The sequence below is a fragment of the Triticum dicoccoides genome, chromosome 1B (genome assembly GCF_002162155.2).
Source record: "Triticum dicoccoides isolate Atlit2015 ecotype Zavitan chromosome 1B, WEW_v2.0, whole genome shotgun sequence".
NCBI classification, from domain to species: domain Eukaryota; kingdom Viridiplantae; phylum Streptophyta; class Magnoliopsida; order Poales; family Poaceae; genus Triticum; species Triticum dicoccoides.
This window is the reverse complement of record NC_041381.1, coordinates 634,599,742-634,619,713: the sequence shown is the minus strand read 5'-3', so window position 1 is coordinate 634,619,713 and position 19,972 is coordinate 634,599,742. Positions and strand designations below refer to the sequence as shown.

The following is a 19,972-nucleotide window of genomic DNA, read 5'->3' as shown; positions in this document are numbered from 1 at the left end:
GACTGCTTGTGTTGGAAAGGAGATTGCAGCAGGCGGCATTTATAGGCAGAAGCAACGGGACACGTCGCGCGGCGGTGCTCGTACGTGGCCGCCACGTATAGAAAGTAGCTTCGCGAAGCTCGATTGCTCACCCATATCACGAGCTGCTGATTCGATCCAACACATGCGGATGAAGGTGCCGAAGCCAAGTAGGAGACCAACACAAGTGTAAAGACAGGTTCAGGAAGGAGATTGGGTGGGGCAGTGTGACGGTGGAGTCCAATGCCGACGTTACTCACGATGCAAAGAAATGCTAGAAATTGGGTACCACAAGTAGGATGCGCCTTTCTGTGCGAGATGCAGGCCAGGTGATATGCGGTGGTCGGCCGGCCACGCGCCCTAGCTTCTGTTTTCTTTTTTCAAAGCCCTAGCTTCTTTTGATCCACGTGTCCATGTCTGATTGCAAGATTTCATATATTCTTCTGACGTGTCCAAGTCTCATTGCACGATTTCATATTTTTCTATTCGTGGGTGTTTAGTAGAGCTGATAGAAAGATACTACATTGTACAGAGATTGTGTCAATCGGAGGGAGTATGATTTTGTAAGTGGGGAATGTGGTCTACTTGATTTTCCAAGTTGTGCCTCGATGACCTAGAAAGTGTCGTGTGGAGGATGACCGTCTAACACACGAAAAGCTGGCGCATATTGAAGGAGAAAATAGCAATAGATAGATGCGGCTTTGAAAGCCATTGAAGATGAAATTAAGATATCATAAAACCGCAAGAATCATGGCATTGTCGAGGTGAGTGGGAAGAATGGGAGATGAGATTTGGTGTCATATGTACGCAATTGTGTGTTACTTTGATTGAAGATATTCTTATGGCTTTTAAACCATGGAGTAGTTTTTGTTGGAATATTAGGCAAATTAATGATTAATTTCAGAAAATAACTCATGAATAACACAAAGAATAGCATGCAACAATTTAACATAGGTGAACAGAAAAATATACACAACATCATCGCGCATGAAGCATCGATTACAGATAGAGACATGAACAGGTCACAATGGACATATTGTCCGTTAGCTCCTGTAGGAGCGATGGTGTTGATGACGATGTTGTCGGCGTTCGGTTGTTGACGGCGATGGAGACGACGATGACTAGCAACGCCCGACTTGGACGAAAGACAATCTGTGATGACGAACTTGAGCAGTCGAGCAGAGTGCTCCCCAAAAACGTAATTCGTCCTCTACCGGTGCAGGATCGCAAGGACGAACGGTTCCGCAGACCTACTCTCCCACACGCGATGCACATCGGCGTTCGGAATAGAGTAGACATACGGTGGCAGCGCAAGTTGCGAGATGAGGCAAAACCCTAGGTGTTTCTGATGTTTCTTTGGCTGAGGCCGGTAAGCAATATATAACAACCAACTTTTCCGTCACACACCAAAAATGAAACGGCAAAAGGAAGCTATGCCCCCGCAAGGCAACAGATCGGTTTTCGGCAGACTATTAACTCGCATGTCGCACATACTCAGTTTGCTCACAATAAAAGAGATATCTGGCCTTGTTGCGCTAACTGAGTACATGAGTGAACCGACAATTTGAGAGTATCTTAATTGATTTCTCATTTCTTTCTTGTTCTTTCTAAGTGTCACGCTGGGATCATAAGGTGTTGGAGAAGACTTGCTATCCATAAAGCCCAACTGGCTCAAGACCTTCTCAAAATAATGAGATTGTGTTAGAGTAATCCCACTCTTATCCTTAATAAATTTGATGTTTAGAATCACATCGATTTCTCCCTGATCTTTCATGTCAAACTCTATGATAAAAAAGACTTGACTTAATTGATCGCATCAAGTTTGTACCAAAGATCAGTATGTCATCCACATACAACATAATATGACACTATTGCCCCCACCATAGCAATAGTAAAAAGACCTATCAGCCTTGTTAATGACAAATCCCGCAAAAGTCGGAGTTCTTTTAAACTTCTCATGTCATTGCTTAGGTGTGTATTTTAGACCATACAAAGATTTTAACCACTTGCACACCTTTCTCTCTTCACCCTTTACCACAAACCCGTCAGGCTGATCCATATATATCTCCTCTTCCAACTCTCCATTAGGAAAGTTGTCTTTACATCCATTTGATGTATGATAAGACCATAAGAGGCAGCCAGTGAAAGTAGCACACGAATGGTGATCATTCTAAAAACTGGTGAATAGGTGTCAAAGTAATCTTCGTCTTCTTTCTGAGTGTAGCCCTTGGCCACAAGTTGTGCCTTGTACTTATCAATAGTACCATAAGGCCTTAGCTTCTTTATGTACGCCCACTTATAGCCCATAGGTTTACAACCATAGTGTCATTCAGTTAGCTCCTAAGTTCCATTAGAAAGGATTGAGTCCATCTTGTTATGAACAACTTCTTTCCATTCATCTACATCCGGAGATGCATATGCCTCTGCAATAGACTTGGGAGTGTCGCCACAAGGTATACAATGAAATCATCACCAAAGGATTTTGCAACCCTTTGTCTCTTGCTCCTCGCAGGAGCTTCATCATTATCCTTCTCAAGGACTTCCTCAGGTGATTGTTCGAAAAACTCATCAAATGTACTAAATTCAGGAATTATCTCAGGAGAAAAGCTAGTAATGCTATGCATATCTTTCATAGGAAATATATTCTCAAAACATGTTGCATCACGAGATTCGATTATAGTATCAACATGCATATCAGGTACCTCAGATTTAACCACTAAAAATCTATAAGCAATGCTCCGCTGAGGATAACCTAGAAAGACACATTACACAACCTTTGGTCCGAGTTTGCGTTTTTTAGGAATAGGAATATTGACTTTCGCCAAACATCCCCAAGTGTACAAATAAGAAAGTGATGGTTTTCTCCCAACCCACTCTTCATAAGGGGTTTTCTCTTTGTTCTTGTTAGAAACTTTATTCAAGACATGACATGAAGTCAATAGAGCCTCCTCGACCATGCCTTAGATAAACCAACAATTACGAATATGGCATTCGCCAAGTAAGTCAACGTGCAGTTTTTTCTCTCGGCAACCCCATTCGATTGGTGTCAATAGGGATGCGTCCTCTCGTGAATAATATTGTGTTCCTCACGAAATTCATCAAATACTTCGAGAAAATAATCTCCACCACAATCTGACCTAAGATGCATGATCTTTCTCTCTACTCAATTTCCAACTTTAGCTTTATAGATTTTTATAGTAGTCTAAAGCTTCATCTTTAGTTTGCAACAGATAAACATGGCAAAATCAAGTCGCATGATCAATCAACGTCATGAAATATCTCTTTTCACATTTTGTCAACACACCATTCATCTCACATAGATCAGAACATATGAGTTCTAGAGGTGCCAAGTTCCTCTCCTCGGCAGCCGTGTGAGGCTTTCTAGGTTGTTTCGATTGCACACAACTATGGCACTTAGAATATTTGGCAACAATGAAATTCAGAATTAAACTCATACTGGATAGCCGAGACATTAAACCAAAATTAATATGACATAAACGAGAGTGCCAAACACTTGCATCATCGTTAACACTAGCATAAATTTGGTTTACTGATTTATTGCAAAATTTGAAAGGGAAAACCGGGACAAGCCTTTGCACTCATAGCCTTTGCCTATAAATTGTCCAAATCTCGACATGATTACTTTATTTGACTCTAAAACTACCTTAAACCCATCTCGAGATAGAAGGGAGCTGCTACTGATTCTTGTTCATAGTAGGGACAAGCTGCACGATCGTTCCCAAAGCAAAATTCGGATCCATCATGTCAATGCCACAAACAAAAGCACATGACTCCTTCCCCATTAGGACGGAAGAATCCTTTGTGATCTGATAAGAAGTGAACAAAGAGACGTCAGCACACACGTGAATGTTAGCACCCGAATCAATCCACGGCTAAGGTGATTGAAATACTGAAAGAACAATAGGTAAATTACCATTCCCATCAATATTGCAAGTGCTCACCATGTTGACAGTCTTGGAGCTTGTTTTCTCTCTGTGGTCTGTGGCGGTTGGGTCGAACCCTGAGCCTGCATCGCCGCGAATCCTACACGTACGAGTCTGCTGCCGGGCGCCCCTATGGCTCGCCTTCAGCAAGTCCACCTTCCGACTCGCTCAAGGGGCGAGCGAGATGAGTGGCCCCACACGCGCCGCAGGGCACAACCTCTTTTTTTCTGTTTTTTTCCTGTTTTTTGTTTTTTTTCCTTTATTTTTTTACATTTGTTTATAGTTTAAATATCCAAAACATATACAGTACAAAATAAACTCTACAATGAAAATTGAAAACATATTCAACAAGTATTTGAAAAATATTGAACAAGTATTTAAAAATGCTAATCAATCATTCAGAAAAATGTTGAATGTAAATAGAAAAATTGTTGATCATGTACTAAAAAATGATGTAATTTTTTGATTATGTGTATAAAATTGTTTATCAAGCCTTTAAAAAAATGTTGAACAAGTATTTGAAAAATGTTTAAGAAGCATTTGGGAGATTATAAATATGTATAATGAATGTTGACCATGTATTAAAAATGATGAAACAATTTGATCATGCATATAAAAATGTTAAGCAAGCGTTTAAAAAGATGTTGAACAAGCTTTTGAAAAATGATAATCAAGCGTTTGGAAAATGTTAAATATGTATAGAAAAAATGTTGACCATGTATTCAAAAGAATGTTAATCTTTTATTTGAATACTGTTAATCAAGCATTTAAAAATGTATAGAAAAATTGTTGACCGTGTATTCAATAAAAATCTTGTATTTGGAAAATGTTAATCAAGCATTTTAAAAATGTTAAAAATGGGTATAGAAAAAATGTTGACCATATATTACAAAAATGTTTAATTTTTATTGGAAAAATGTTGTTGAACAATTATAACCAAAAGAACAAAGGAAACAAAAAAATAAACAAAATGAAAATAAAATGAAAAAACTAAGAAACAAGATGCAAAAAAAGAATAAAAAATTGAAGAAAAAGGTTAAAAAAAGGAAAAGAAAACAAAAAAAATGTCCGCGCCTCCTCCGTAACCATGAATAAAGAAAGAAACTAAAAAAAGAAAAAGGAAAATGAAGAAATAAAGACTTGGGTCTTTTACTTCAAGTAGTCCGCGCCTCCTCTATAACACGATCCCAAAACTGGCGTTGTGGCTAGGAGCTCGTTGCGTTACCCAAGCGACCATTGATCGAATTTCAGCATGGCCCCATTTTAGTTCCTAACTTTTCTGTTCTTTAGTATGTGCTAATGGGCCGGCCCGATTACCCGGGACGCTTTAGCCAGAGATCCAGTGACTGCTGTCCGTCAGCGTTGTGGGCTACAGTAGTATATAATCTGGTTTTTGCTCCAGACCTGGGTGGGCCACGACCTAATCGGCCTTGCCAAAGCTCCGCCGGTGGTAAACACCACAAACATCATATTAGTATATAGGGTCACAGCCCAATCGGTCTTGCTCTTGCCAAAGCTCCGCCAGTGGTAAACACCACAAACATCATATTAGGTAAAAATATTTCACAATTAGGGTTAGGATCCACATGAACAAATCCATCCAAATACACAAATCCAACTAATAAAAATTGGGAGACGAAGAAGATTACCTTAAGGAACGGAAAAGACATCAGATCCACATACCAATGCAATCGATTCGGAAGGATTTGAAGAAGGGTTAAGTGATAGAGACAATGAGGAAAAGGCTAGAGCTCGGGGTGGCCAATGAGGAGGAAGAGAATGAGTGGTGAGTGGTGGGTGAGAGCGCCACCGCGGCCCGCAACCACTTATTTATCCATCGCCGAAACGCCAAGGCCCATGGCGTTACTGGGAACGTAGTGGGCCGGGGTTCGGTGTTTCTGTCTGCCATATAGGTGAGCGACACCAGCGAGGCCTGGTCGTGGGGCAGGGCAGAAACACGCCAGTGTCTGGCGTTTCCATGTGGGACAGAAACAGCACAATCTTTTGCGTTTGAGAAAATGGTCATTTTGTGAAATAATTTTTTGGGAGATCATTATGTGCCCAATGTTCATGACAAGATCAGAATAGTAATTTCGGCCTCAAAGCCGTGGGCACAGGAATATGGCAGGTGAGCTGGGCCCCACTACATTATGCATCTCAGGTCAACCCTAGTCGCAGGGGAGCCGTGGATGCCCTCGCACCCCATCTAAAAATGCAAAACCTTTTTTAGTAGTAGTTAGTCTAAGCTTTTTTTTAGAAGAACAGGGAGGCCCCTCTCCGGTTTCATTACTCGAATTAAACCCTCAAGTAGTGCCCATACAACAGCTCTCTTAGAGGAGCAATTCAGTAAGCAACAACAAAGGAAAACAAGTTCGACTTAAAACACCCCTATTACACAATGGCTATGAACAACCAATAGTAGCCGAGGAACAAACTACTGGATGCAGGCGACCTCCTGGGATGCCCTCCTGGTCTTCATGGGTGGCGCCGCGGCGGCCTGAGGAGACCAGCAGGTGGTGAGTGTCAACAATAGGGTTGGACGAAGCAGTTTTGTCACCGAGGTCTCTCTTCTTGGGGGACAAGAAGCCTCCATCGTGTTCAGTGATCTTGAGCTTTCCCCGGGGTCGAATGCCAGCAAGTTTCTTGAGTTCAGCCACAAGTGATCATCATTGGTTTCTGAAGGAATTTCGCCAGTTGCGCCGGAAAGACCAACAGTCTTTCCTTGCACAAATCTGGGGACCGAATAGCCCAGTTCCTTACTGTGTTCAAGATCAATCTCAGCACCTGGTTAAGAGAGATCCAAGTAGTGTTATTAAAAATCATAGAATTTCTATATTTCTTTTTTTTTAACCGGGCATTACCCCTTTCCATTAACCAAATAACGGAAATACAACAGTCTCCGAGCTGGATCAGAAAGGAAACCAAAACACTGCTGAGCTAACAGTGAAAGTAGCTGCCTTCGCGTTAATTTGTCGAGCTAGTTTCGCACTTTGGGGGGGAGGGGGGATCCTATGTGACCCTCTCCCGCTTCTGACTAGGGTGGTGTACGATCAAATAAGTGTGCACTGCTTTCAGGTTGGATGCACTATTACATAGCGGTCCACAATGAAACATTATGATACATTTTGAAACAAGAACAACCTTAATACAGCACTATGGAACAATTTGGTAAACCCAGAAAAACGTAGCATGAATCTCAAACCTGGTTTATCTACCAGTGTATTGTCATATCTCTTAGAACCGTAATCATAACATGCCGGAGAGTTTGTTGGACGAAAGGTATATCTTCTGGAGATTTCCGGCGTTGCCTATGGACGACGGTATAGCGCCGGAGAGCTGGTTCGACGAAAAGTCTATATACTCGAGGTTTTTTGCGTTGCCTATGGACGACGTTATGGTACCGGAGAGTTTGTTGGACCAAAGGTCTAAACTCTGCAGATTTCTGGCATTGCCTATCAACGATGGTATGGCGCCGAGGAACCGGTTCCGACCGAGTAAGAGAGTGGCCAGCGACCTGGCGCTGCCAATGCCGTCACCGATGCCGCCGGTGAGATGGTTGTCCGCAAGGTCAATGATTTCGACGTTGGGAAGCGCCCATAAGCCCTGGGGTACCTCGCCGGAGAGCGAGTTTTTGCTGACACGGAACCTCTCCAGGGTCGTGCATCTCGCGTAGGTCGCTGGGATTTCGCCAGAGAATTTATTCTCAAGCAGCAGGATGCGCAGCAGCCTCCCGCTCTTGCACATGTCCGGCGGGATCGGCCCCGTCAGTGAGTTCGTGCTCCTCTAAGAGAGCTGTTGTTGTAGGTCAGCTCCGACCAAGTCCCGAGGCTCTGCGGCAGCTCGCCTGTGAGGCTGTTGTTGTAGAGTGACAGGTAGACGAGCTCCTTGAAGTCTCCGATTTCGAGGGGCACCTCGCCGGAGAAGCTGTTGTCGAAGAGGTGAAGCGACACGAGCCGCGTGAGGAACCGGAGCTCGGAGAGGCCGCCGGTCAGCATGTTCTGTGACGCGTCGAAGTACTGTAGCTTCGTTAGCTTCCCGAACCCCCGCGGGAGAGCTCCGGTAAGGGAGCTGTTGTACAGTTCGAGGGCCCGGAGGTTAACGAGACTGGCAATCTCCGGGGGTATCTCGCCCGTGAGGTTGTTGTCGGCCAGCTCGAGGTCCACGAGCTTGACTAGGCTCCCCATAGCCCGCGGGATGGCGCCGACGATGTTGGCGGCAGAGAGGTAGAGCACGGTGATGTTGGTGAGCTCGGTGACCTCGGCGGGGAAAGAACTGGTCGGCTCGAAGAACGGGTTGTCTCCCGCGGCGAGCACGGTGAGGCCTGGCATGGCGGGCAGCGCGGCCCAGGGGAACGCACCCGAGAAGCTGTTATTCGAGACGTCGAGCCTGCGGAGACGGATCAGCGGCGAGAGGTCCGGCACGGCGCCGGAGAAGGCATTGGACGCGAGGGTGAGCTCCTCAAGCCCCGTGCACGCGACGACCCTGTCGATGCCCCTGGCGAGCGCGTTCGACGGCAAAGAGAGCGTGGTGAGGTTCGTCAGCGAGCCGCAGATGATGCCGAACGGGACGGACGCGGCAGCGACTCCGTGCTCCCGTACGGACACGCCGATGACGACGGAGCGGCTGGAGTCGCAGGTGACGCCGGTGAAGTTGCAAGGCGAGGCAGCGGCGGCGTCCCACGTGGAGAAGAAGGCTGCGGCCGCGGGCGGGATGGTGAGGGATCGCTTGAAGGCTAGGAGGGCGTCCGTTTGCGAGGATGACGCGGCGGAGGCGGGTTGGAGGCCGGCGAGGAGGACGGCCAGGAGGAGGGTGAGTGGCGGCGGCATGGCAGGGAGCCAGGGGATGGTTCCTTGGTGTTGGCTCTGTGGGCTGATTGATTGATTGGTTACAAGGATCGGACTAGCACATTTTTTCTACCGCGTTTCTACTACCCTGCACCTTCAATCAAGCTGCATGTATCCATCCAGCAACGACGAATGCCCCTCCCAGTCGGCGACTCCTTTAATCTCCGTCCATGCTGAATGCCGTCAAGCTTGCACCGCCCGAGACTCGGTCCAACGACATTGCTCTCGAGTCCGGTGAGTGGCGGAGATGGCTTCTGGGACCGCCAGTCAAACCCGTCCGACACGCATGCTAGAAAGCTAACACCATTCCATCATTTGTTCTCCTCCGTCTTCATGTGAAGTGACATATAGAGTCTTGTTAAATGTCAAGATCTCACTAAGGGCGTCTCCAACACCGATCCGCATATCTGCCGCATGCGTCTAGACCGTGCTGTCCGAATCATGAAAGTCATTTAACACGGTCCTGTATCGGTCCGTGGTGCGCTTGGTATATGTTTTCTTCCGCAAATCGGAGACAAACGTGGGGGCTTTGCGGGAGTCCGGACCGCTTGCAAGCCCTCTTCTGACCGCTCTAGCCCACCCAAAACCCCTCCTCTTCCCATGCTTTTTCGGTCAGTGCCGCTCCAAAGCGTCAGCGCCTGCATTCATGCCCGGCCAAAGCGGATGCGCCAGCTCACTGGCACCAGCATTGAAGCGGTGCGACGATCGAGAGAGTGTTGCCCGCGCCACTTCCCGGTGCACATTCAAAAACACGACAACCGCCCGTTCATCCATCTGCAGCCCACGTTGATGGCACATGTTTGCCAAGGCGTCTCCTACAACGTCATCCGTCCGTCCCTCTGCGGTCCATCATTGCTATATAAACCGTTTCCCCGACCATAGGCGCAGTCATCCGCCTCCAATCCCTCTCCGCACCACTCCCACCGTGGATTCCTCCCCCGCCAAAGCTCTCTAGGACGGGCTGACGTCGGACCAGAAGAAGGAGATGGTCGTCATTGCTGCCGGTTGGCTGACCGGCAGGCAGCCGGAGGACGACGACGTCCCAATGAAGGACACTGCTGACAATGAACCGGCACTACCCTCCTTCTCTGCGGCACCCTCGCTGGTGCATTGCACTATGACCTGTAGGGGAACGTAGTAATTTCAAAAAATTTCCTACGCACACGCAAGATCATGGTGATGGCATAGCAACGAGAGGGAAGAGTGTTGTCCACGTACCCTCGTAGACCGTAAGCGGAAGCGTTAGCACAACGCGGTTGATGTAGTCGTATGTCTTCACGATCCGACCGATCCAAGCACCAAACGTACGGCACCTCCGAGTTCAGCACACGTTCAGCTCGATGACGATCCCCGGGCTCCGATCCAGCCAAGCTTCGGGGATGAGTTCCGTCAGCACGACGGCGTGGTGACGATGATGATGTTCTACCGGCGCAGGGCTTCGCCTAAACTCCGCAACGATATGACCGAGGTGGAATATTGTGGAGGGGGGCACCGCACACGGCTAAGGAACGATCCGTAGATCAACTTGTGTGTTATGGGGTGCCCCCTGCCCCCGTATATAAAGGAGGGAGGGGGAGGTGCGGCCGGCCCCCTTGGGGTGCGCCTGGAGGAGTCCTACTCCCACCGGGAGTAGGACTCCCCCCTCTTGCCTTGGTGGAGAAGGAAAGGGGGGAGGGGAAAGAGGAAAGGGGGGCGCCGCCCCCCCTTCTTTGTCCTATTCGGACTAGGGGGGAGGGGGCGCGCGGCCTTCCCTGGCCGGCCCTCCTCTTCTCCCTCATGGCCCACTAAGGCCCATTAACCCCCGAGAGGGTTCCGGTAACCCCCGGTGTTCCGGTAAAATCCCGATTTCACCCGGAACCTTTCCGATGTCCAAACATAGGCTTCCAATATATCAATCTTTATGTCTCGACCATTTCGAGACTCCTCGTCATGTCCGCGATCACATCCGAAACTCCGAACAAACTTCGATACATCAAAACTCATAAACTCATAATATAACTGTCATCGAAACCTTAAGCGTGCGGACCCTACGGGTTCGAGAACTATGTAGACATGACCTAGAACTATTCTCGGTCAATAACCAATAGCGGAACCTGGATGCTCATATTGGCTCCTACATATTCTACGAAGATCTTTATCGGTCAAACCGCATAACAACATACTTTGTTCCCTTTGTCATCGGTATGTTACTTGCCCGAGATTCGATCGTCGGTATCCAATACCTAGTTCAATCTTGTTACCGGCAAGTCTCTTTACTCGTTACGTAATACATCATCTCGCAACTAACTCATTAGTCACATTGCTTGCAAGGCTTATATTGATGTGCATTACTGAGAGGGCCCGGAGATACCTCTCCGACAATCGGAGTGACAAAACCTAATCTCGAAATACGCCAACTCAACATGTACCTTCGGAGACACCTATAGTACTCCTTTATAATCACCCAGTTACGTTGTGACGTTTGGTAGTACCCAAAGTGTTCCTCCGGTAAACGGGAGTTGCATAATCTCATAGTTACAGGAACATGTATAAGTCATGAAGAAAGCAATAGCAACATACTAAACGATCAAGTGCTAGGCTAACGGAATGGGTCATGTCAATCACATCATTCTCCTAATGATGTGACCTCATTAATCAAATGACAACACATGTCTATGGTTAGGAAACAAAACCATCTTTGATTAATGAGCTAGTCAAGTAGAGGCATACTAGTGACTATATGTTTGTCTATGTATTCACACATGTATCATGTTTCCGGTTAATACAATTCTAGCATGAATAATAAACATTTATCATGAAATAAGGAAATAAATAATAACTTTATTATTGCCTCTAGGGCATATTTCCTTCAGTCTCCCACTTGCACTAGAGTCAATAATCTAGTTCACATCGCTATGTGATTTAACACCAATATTCACATCTGCATGTGATTAATACCTATAGTTCACATCATCATGTGATCAACACCGAAAAGGTTTACTAGAGTCAATAATCTAGTTCACATCGCTATGTGATTAACACCCAAAGAGTACTAAGGTATGATCATGTTTTGCTCGTGAGAGAGGTTTAGTCAACGGGTCTTTCATATTACAGAGTCGTATGTATTTTGCAAATATTCTATGTCTACAATGCTTTGCACGGAGCTACTCTAGCTAATTGCTTCCACTTTCAATATGTATCCAGATTGAGACTTAAAGTCATCTGGATCAATGTAAAAGTTTGCATCGATGTAACTTTTACGACGAACTCTTTTATCACCTCCATAATCGAGAAACATCTCCTTATTCCACTAAGGATAATTTTGACCAATGTCCAGTGATCTACTCTTAGATCACTATTGTACTCCCTTGCCAAACCAGGGCAGAGTATACAATAGTTCTGGTCCATAGCATGGCATACTTTTATAGAACCTATGACTGATGCATAGGGAATGACTTTCATTCTCTTTCTATTTTCTGCTGTGGTCGGGATTTGAGTCTTACTCAATTTCATACCTTGCAACACAGGCAAGAACTCTTTCTTTGACTGTTCCATTTTGAACTACTTCAAAATATTTATCAAGGTATGTACTCATTGAAAAACTTATCAAGCGTCTTGATCTATCTATATAGATCTTGATGCTCAATGTGTAAGCAGCTTCACCAAGGTCTTTCTTTGAAAGAAATCCTTTCAAACACTCCTTTATCCTTTGCAGAATAATTCTACATTATTTCCGATCAACAATATGTCATTCACATATACTTATCAGAAATGCTGTAGTGCTCCCACTCACTTTCTTGTAAATATAGGCTTCACCGTAAGTCTGTACAAAACTATATGCTTTGATCAACTTATCAAAGCGTATATTCCAACTCTGAGATGCTTGCACCAGTCCATTGATGAATCGCTGGAGCTTGCACATTTTGTTAGCACCTTTCGGATCGACAAAAACTTCTGGTTGTATCATATACAACTCTCCTTTAAGAAAACCATTAAGGAATGCAGTTTTGACATCCATTTGCCAGATTTCATAAAATGTGGCAATTGCTAACATGATTCAGACAGACTTAAGCATCGATACGAGTGAGAAAATCTCATCGTATTCAACACCTTGAACTTGTCGAAAACCTTTCGCAACAAGTCGAGCTTAGTAGATAGTAACACTACTATCAGTGTCCGTCTTCCTCTTGAAGATCCATTTATTTAACATGGCTTGCTGATCATTGAGCAAGTCAATCAAAGTCCATACTTTGTTCTCATACATGGATCATATCTCAGATTTTATGGCCTCATGCCATTTCGCGGAATCTGGGCTCATCATCGCTTCCTCATAGTTCTTAGGTTCATCATGGTCTAGTAACATGACTTCCAGAACATGATTACCGTACCACTCTGGTGCGGATCTTACTCTGGAAGACCTACGAGGTTTGGTAGCAACTTGATCTGAAGTTTTCATGATCATCATCATTAACTTCCTCACTAATTGGTGTAGGAATCACTGGAACTTATTTCTGTGATGAACTACTTTCCAATAAGGAAGAAGGTACAATTACCTCATCAAGTTCTACTTTCCTTCCACTCACTTTTTTCGAGAGAAACTTTTTCTCTAGAAAGGATCCATCTTAGCAACGAAATAACTTGCCTTTGGATCTGTGATAGAAGGTGTACCCAATAGTTACCTGTGGGTATTCTATGAAGACGCACTTCTCCGATTTGGGTTCGAGCTTATAAGGTTGAAAACCTTTTTCATATAAGCATCGCAACTCCAAACTTTAAGAAACGACAGCTTAGGTTTACTGCTAAACCATAGTTCATATGGTGTCGTCTCAACGGATTTAGATGGTGCCCTATTAAACGTGAATGCAGCTGTCTCTAATGCATGACCCCAAAACGATAGTGGTAAACTGATAAGAGACATCATAGATCGCACCATATCTAGTAAAGTACGATTACGACGTTCGGACACACCATAACGTTGTGGTGTTCTAGGTGGCGTGAGCTGTGAAACTATTCCACATTGTTTTAATTGAAGACCAAACTCGTAACTCAAATATTCGTCTCCATGATCAGATCGTAGAAACTTTATTTTTCTTGTTACGATGATTTTTCCACTTTACTCTGAAATTCTTTGAACTTTTCAACTATTTCAGACTTATGTTTCATCAAGTAGATATACCCATATCTGCTCAAATCATCTGTAAAAGTTAGAAAATAACGATACTTGCCACGAGCATCAACACTCATTGGACCACATACATCGGTATGTATTGTTTCCAATAAGTCAGTAGCTCGTTCCATTGTTCCGGAGAACGGAGTTTTAGTCATCTTGCCCAAAAGGCACGGTTCGCAAGCATCAAATGATTCATAACCAAGTGATTCCGAAAATCCATCTTTATGGAGTTTCTTCATGCGCTTTACACCGATATGACCCAAACGGCAGTGCCACAAATAAGTTGCACTATCATTATCAACTTTGCATCTTTTGGCATCAATATTATGAATATGTGTATCACTACGATCGAGATCCAACAAACTATTTTCATTGGGTGTATGACCATCAAAGGTTTTATTCATTTAAACAGAACAACAATTATTCTCTGATTTTAAATGAATAACCATATTGCAATAAACATGATCAAATCATATTCATGCTCAACGCAAACGCCAAATAACATTTATTTAGGTTCAACACTAATCCCGAAAGGAGTGTGCGATGATGATCATATCAATCTTGGAACCACTTCCAACACACATCATGACTTCACCCTCAACTAGTTTCTGTTTATTCTGTAACTCCTGTTTCGAGTTACTAATCTTAGCAACCGAACAAGTATCAAATACTCAGGGGTTACTATAAACACTAGTAAGGTAAACATCAATAACATGTATATCAAGTATACCCTTGTTCACTCTGCCATCCTTCTTATCCACCAAATATTCAGGGTATTTCCGTTTCCAGTGACCATTTCCTTTGCAGTGTAAGCCCTCAGTTTCAGGCTTTGGTCCAGCTTTGGGCTTCTTCGTGGGAGTGACAACTTGCTTGCCATTCTGCTTGAAGTTCCCTTTCTTTCCCTTTGCCCTTTTCTTGAAACTAGTGGTTTTGTCAATCATCAACACTCGATGCTCTTTCTTGATTTCTACCTTCGTCGATTTCAACATCACGAAGAGCTCGGGAATCATTTTCGTCATCCCTTGCATACTATAGTTCATCACGAAGTTCTAGTAACTTAGTGATGGTGACTAGAGAATTCTGTCAATCACTATCTTATCTGGAAGATTAACTCCCACTTGATTCAAGCAATTGAAGTACCCAGACAATCTGAGCACATGCTCACTAGTTGAGCGATTCTCCTCCATCTTTTAGCTATAGAACTTGTTGGAGACTTCATATCTCTCAACTCGGGTATTTGCTTGAAATATTAACTTCAATTCCTGGAACATCTCATATGGTCCATGACGTTCAAAACGTCTTTGAAGTCCCGATTCTAAGCCGTTAAGCATGGTGCACTAAACTATCAAGTAGTCATCATATTGAGCTAGCCAAACGTTCATAACGTCTGCATCTGCTCCTGCAATAGGTTTGTCACCTAGCGGTGCATTAAGGACATAATTCTTCTGTGCAGCAATGAGGATAAACCTCAGATCACGGATCCAATCCGCATCATTGCTACTAACATCTTTCAACAAAATTTTCTCTAGGAACATATCAAAATAAACATATGAAAGCAACAACGCAAGCTATTGATCTACAACATAATTTGCAAAATACTACCAGGACTAAGTTCATGATAAATTAAAGTTCAATTAATCATATTACTTAAGAACTCCCACTTAGATAGACATCCCTCTAATCCTCTAAGTGATTACGTGATCCATATCAACTACACCATGTCCGATCATCACGTGAGATGGAGTAGTTTCAATGGTGAACATCATTATGTTGATCATATCTACTATATGATTCACGCTCGACCTTTCGGTCTCCGTGTTCCGAGGCCATATCTGTATATGCTAGGCTCGTCAAGTTTAACTTGAGTATTCCGCGTGTGCAACTGTTTTGCACCCGTTGTATTTGAACGTAGAGCCTATCACACCCGATCATCACGTGGTGTCTCAGCACGAAGAACTTTCGCAATGGTGCATACTCAGGGAGAACACTTCTTGATAATTTAGTGAGAGATCATCTTAAAATGCCACCGTCAATCAAAGCAAGATAAGATGCATAAAGGATAAACATCACATGCAATCAATATAAGTGATATGATATGGCCATCATCATCTTGTGCTTGTGATCTTCATCTCCGAAGCACTGTCGTGATCACCATCGTCACCGGCGCGACACCTTGATCTCCATCGTAGCATCGTTGTCGTTACGCCATCTATTGCTTCTACGACTATCGCTACCGCTTAGAGATATAGTAAAGCAATTACAGGGCGTTTGCATTTCATACAATAAAGCGACAACCATATGGCTCCTGCCAGTTGCCGATAACTTCGGTTACAAAACATGATCATCTCATACAATAAAATATAGCATCACGTCTTGACCATATCACATCACAACATGCCCTGCAAAAACAAGTTAGACGTCCTCTACTTTGTTGTTGCAAATTTTACGTGGCTGCTACGGGCTTTAGCAAGAACCGTTCTTTCCTACGCATAAAAACCACAACGATAGTTCGTCAAGTTGGTGTTGTTTTAACCTTCGCAAGGACCGGGCGTAGCCACACTCGATTCAACTAAAGTGAGAGAGACAGACACCCGCCAGCCACCTTTAAGCACGAGTGCTCGTAACGGTGAAACCAGTCTCGCGTAAGCGTACGCGTAATGTCGGTCCGGCCCGCTTCATCTCACAATACCGCCGAACCAAAGTATGACATGCTGGTAAGCAGTATGACTTGTATCGCCCACAACTCACTTGTGTTCTACTCGTGCATATAACATCAACGCGTAAAACCTAGGCTCGGATGCCACTGTAGGGGAACGTAGTAATTTCAAAAAATTTCCTACGCACACGTAAGATCATGGTGATGGCATAGCAATGAGAGGGGAGAGTGTTGTCCACGTACCCTCGTAGACCGTAAGCGGAAGTGTTAGCACAACGTGGTTGATGTAGTCGTACGTCTTCACGATCCGACCGATCCAAGCACCGAACGTACGGCACCTCCGAGTTCAGCACACGTTCAGCTCGATGACGATCCCCGGGCTCCGATCCAGCAAAGCTTCGGGGATGAGTTCCGTCAGCATGACGGCGTGGTGACGATGATGATGTTCTACCGGCGCAGGGCTTCGCCTAAACTCCGCAACGATATGACCGAGGTGGAATATTGTGGAGGGGGGCACCGCACACGGCTAAGGAACGATCCGTAGATCAACTTGTGTGTTATGGGGTGCCCCCCTGCCCCCGTATATAAAGGAGGGGGGGGAGGTGCGTCCGGCCCCCTTGGGGTGCGCCTGGAGGAGTCCTACTCCCACCGGGAGTAGGACTCCCCCCTCTTGCCTTGGTGGAGAAGGAAATGGGGGAGGGGAAAGAGGAAAGGGGGGCGCCGCCCCCCCTTCCTTGTCCTATTCGGACTAGGGGGGAGGGGGCGCGTGGCCTGCCCTGGCCGGCCCTCCTCTTCTCCCTCATGGCCCACTAAGGCCCATTAACCCCCGGGAGGGTTCCGGTAACCCCCCGGTGTTCCGGTAAAATCCCGATTTCACCCGGAACCTTTCCGATGTCCAAACATAGGCTTCCAATATATCAATCTTTATGTCTCGACCATTTCGAGACTCCTCGTCATGTCCGTGATCACATCCGGAACTCCGAACAAACTTCGATACATCAAAACTCATAAACTCATAATATAACTGTCATCGAAACCTTAAGCGTGCGGACCCTACGGGTTCGAGAACTATGTAGACATGACCTAGAACTATTCTCGGTCAATAACCAATAGTGGAACCTGGATGCTCATATTGGCTCCTACATATTCTACGAAGATCTTTATCGGTCAAACCGCATAACAACATACTTTGTTCCCTTTGTCATCGGTATGTTACTTGCCCGAGATTCGATCGTCGGTATCCAATACCTAGTTCAATCTCGTTACCGGCAAGTCTCTTTACTCGTTACGTAATACATCATCTCGCAACTAACTAACTCATTAGTCACATTGCTTGCAAGGCTTATATTGATGTGCATTACCGAGAGGGCCCAGAGATACCTCTCCGACAATCGGAGTGACAAAACCTAATCTCGAAATACGCCAACTCAACATGTACCTTTGGAGACACCTGTAGTACTCCTTTATAATCACCCAGTTATGTTGTGACGTTTGGTAGTACCCAAAGTGTTCCTCCGGTAAACGGGAGTTGCATAATCTCATAGTTACAGGAACATGTATAAGTCATGAAGAAAGCAATAGCAACATACTAAACGATCAAGTGCTAGGCTAACGGAATGGGTCATGTCAATCACACCATTCTCCTAATGATGTGACCTCATTAATCAAATGACAACACATTTCTATGGTTAGGAAACAAAACCATCTTTGATTAATGAGCTAGTCAAGTAGAGGCATACTAGTGACTATATGTTTGTCTATGTATTCACACATGTATCATGTTTCCGGTTAATACAATTCTAGCATGAATAATAAACATTTATCATGAAATAAGGAAATAAATAATAACTTTATTATTGCCTCTAGGGCATATTTCCTTCATGACCAACGGCGAGGCACGTGTGCATTACATGGACATGGTGCAGGAGGAGCGGGGGAGCAGTTCTGTGGGGTACAGGCCGATGCTGCCTACAACAACCACCTCCTCCAAGAGCACGTGCAAGCAGAAAAGGAGCTCGCCGCTGGCAGGGTGGTCGCACTGGAGACGGACCTGGTGGAGCAAGAGGCGCTACTCGAGTCCTACCGCTCCGCCCGTGAGATCAGCCTCGCCCGCTGGTAGTACTGCCAGCGGGTTGGCAGAGGTGGCGGCCGCCTACAAGGAAAGCGATGTTGCAGGCGAGGAAGTGTCCGGCGACAATGACGATGATGAGGAGGACATCGTCGAGACCGTGCCCTGCCTCGGCAACCATTGTCGGTGTCAAAACCGGCGGATCTCGGGTAGGGGGTGATACATCCATTTTGCATCATGCTTTTATATCAATATTTATTGCATTATGCGTTGTTATTACACAATATGTCTCAATACTTATGGCTATTCTCTCTTATTTTACAAGGTTTACCATGAAGAGGGGGAATGCCGGCAGCTGGAATTCTGGCTGGAAAAGGAGCAAATATTGGAAACCTATTCTGCACAGCTCCAAAAATCATGAAACTCCATGGAAGTCAGTTTTGGAATTAATAATAATTATTGGGCGAAGAAAGCACCAGAGGGGTGCCACACCCTGGCCAAGAGGGTGGGGGCGCGCTCACCCCTACTGGGCGCGCCCCTTATCTCCTGGGCCCCCTGGTGGCCCTCCGGTGCCCATCTTCTGCTATATCAAGACTTTCACCCTGGAAAAAAATCAAAGGCAAGCTTGCGAGACGAAACCCCGCAGTCGCGAAGCGGAACCTTGGCGAAACCAATCTAGGGCTCCGACAGAGCTGTTCTGCCGGGGAAACTTCCCTCCGGGAGGGGGAAATCATCACCATCGTCATCACGAACGATCCTCTCATCGGGAGGGGGTTAATCTCCATCAACATCTTCACCAGCACCGTCTCCTCTCAAACCCTAGTTCATCTCTTGTATCCAATCTTGTATCCAAAACCACAAATTGGTACCTGTGGGTTGCTAGTAGTGTTGATTACTCCTTGTAGTTGATGCTAATTGGTTTATTTGGTGGAACATCATATGTTCAGATCCTTAATGCATATTATTACTCCTCTGATTATGAACATGAATATGCTTTGTGAGTAGTTACGTTTGTTCCTGAGGACATGGGTGAAGTCTTCCTATTAGTAGTCATGTGAATTTGGTATTCGTTCGATATTTTGATGAGATGTATGTCGTCTCTCCTCTAGTGGTGTTATGTGAACGTCGACTACATGACACTTCACCATTAGTTGGGCCTAGAGGAAGGCATTGGGAAGTAATAAGTAGATGATGGGTTGCTAGAGTGATAGAAGGTTAAACCCTAGTTTATGCGTTGCTTCGTAAGGGGCTGATTTGGATCCATATGTCTAATGATGTTGTTAGGTTTACCTT

At 45.1% G+C, this 19,972-nt stretch overlaps 1 protein-coding gene across 1 annotated transcript; it reads right to left on the bottom strand.

Annotated features, from left to right (window-relative positions):
* Positions 1-7,726: 7,726 nt before the first annotated feature.
* Positions 7,727-8,788, bottom strand: LOC119310685 (receptor-like protein kinase 7). Its single transcript, XM_037586346.1, has 2 exons — positions 8,643-8,788; positions 7,727-8,507 (listed from the first exon to the last, which is right to left on the bottom strand). Exons 1-2 carry the CDS (start codon positions 8,786-8,788, stop codon positions 7,727-7,729), a joined length of 927 nt encoding a protein of 308 aa, XP_037442243.1.
* Positions 8,789-19,972: the final 11,184 nt, after the last annotated feature.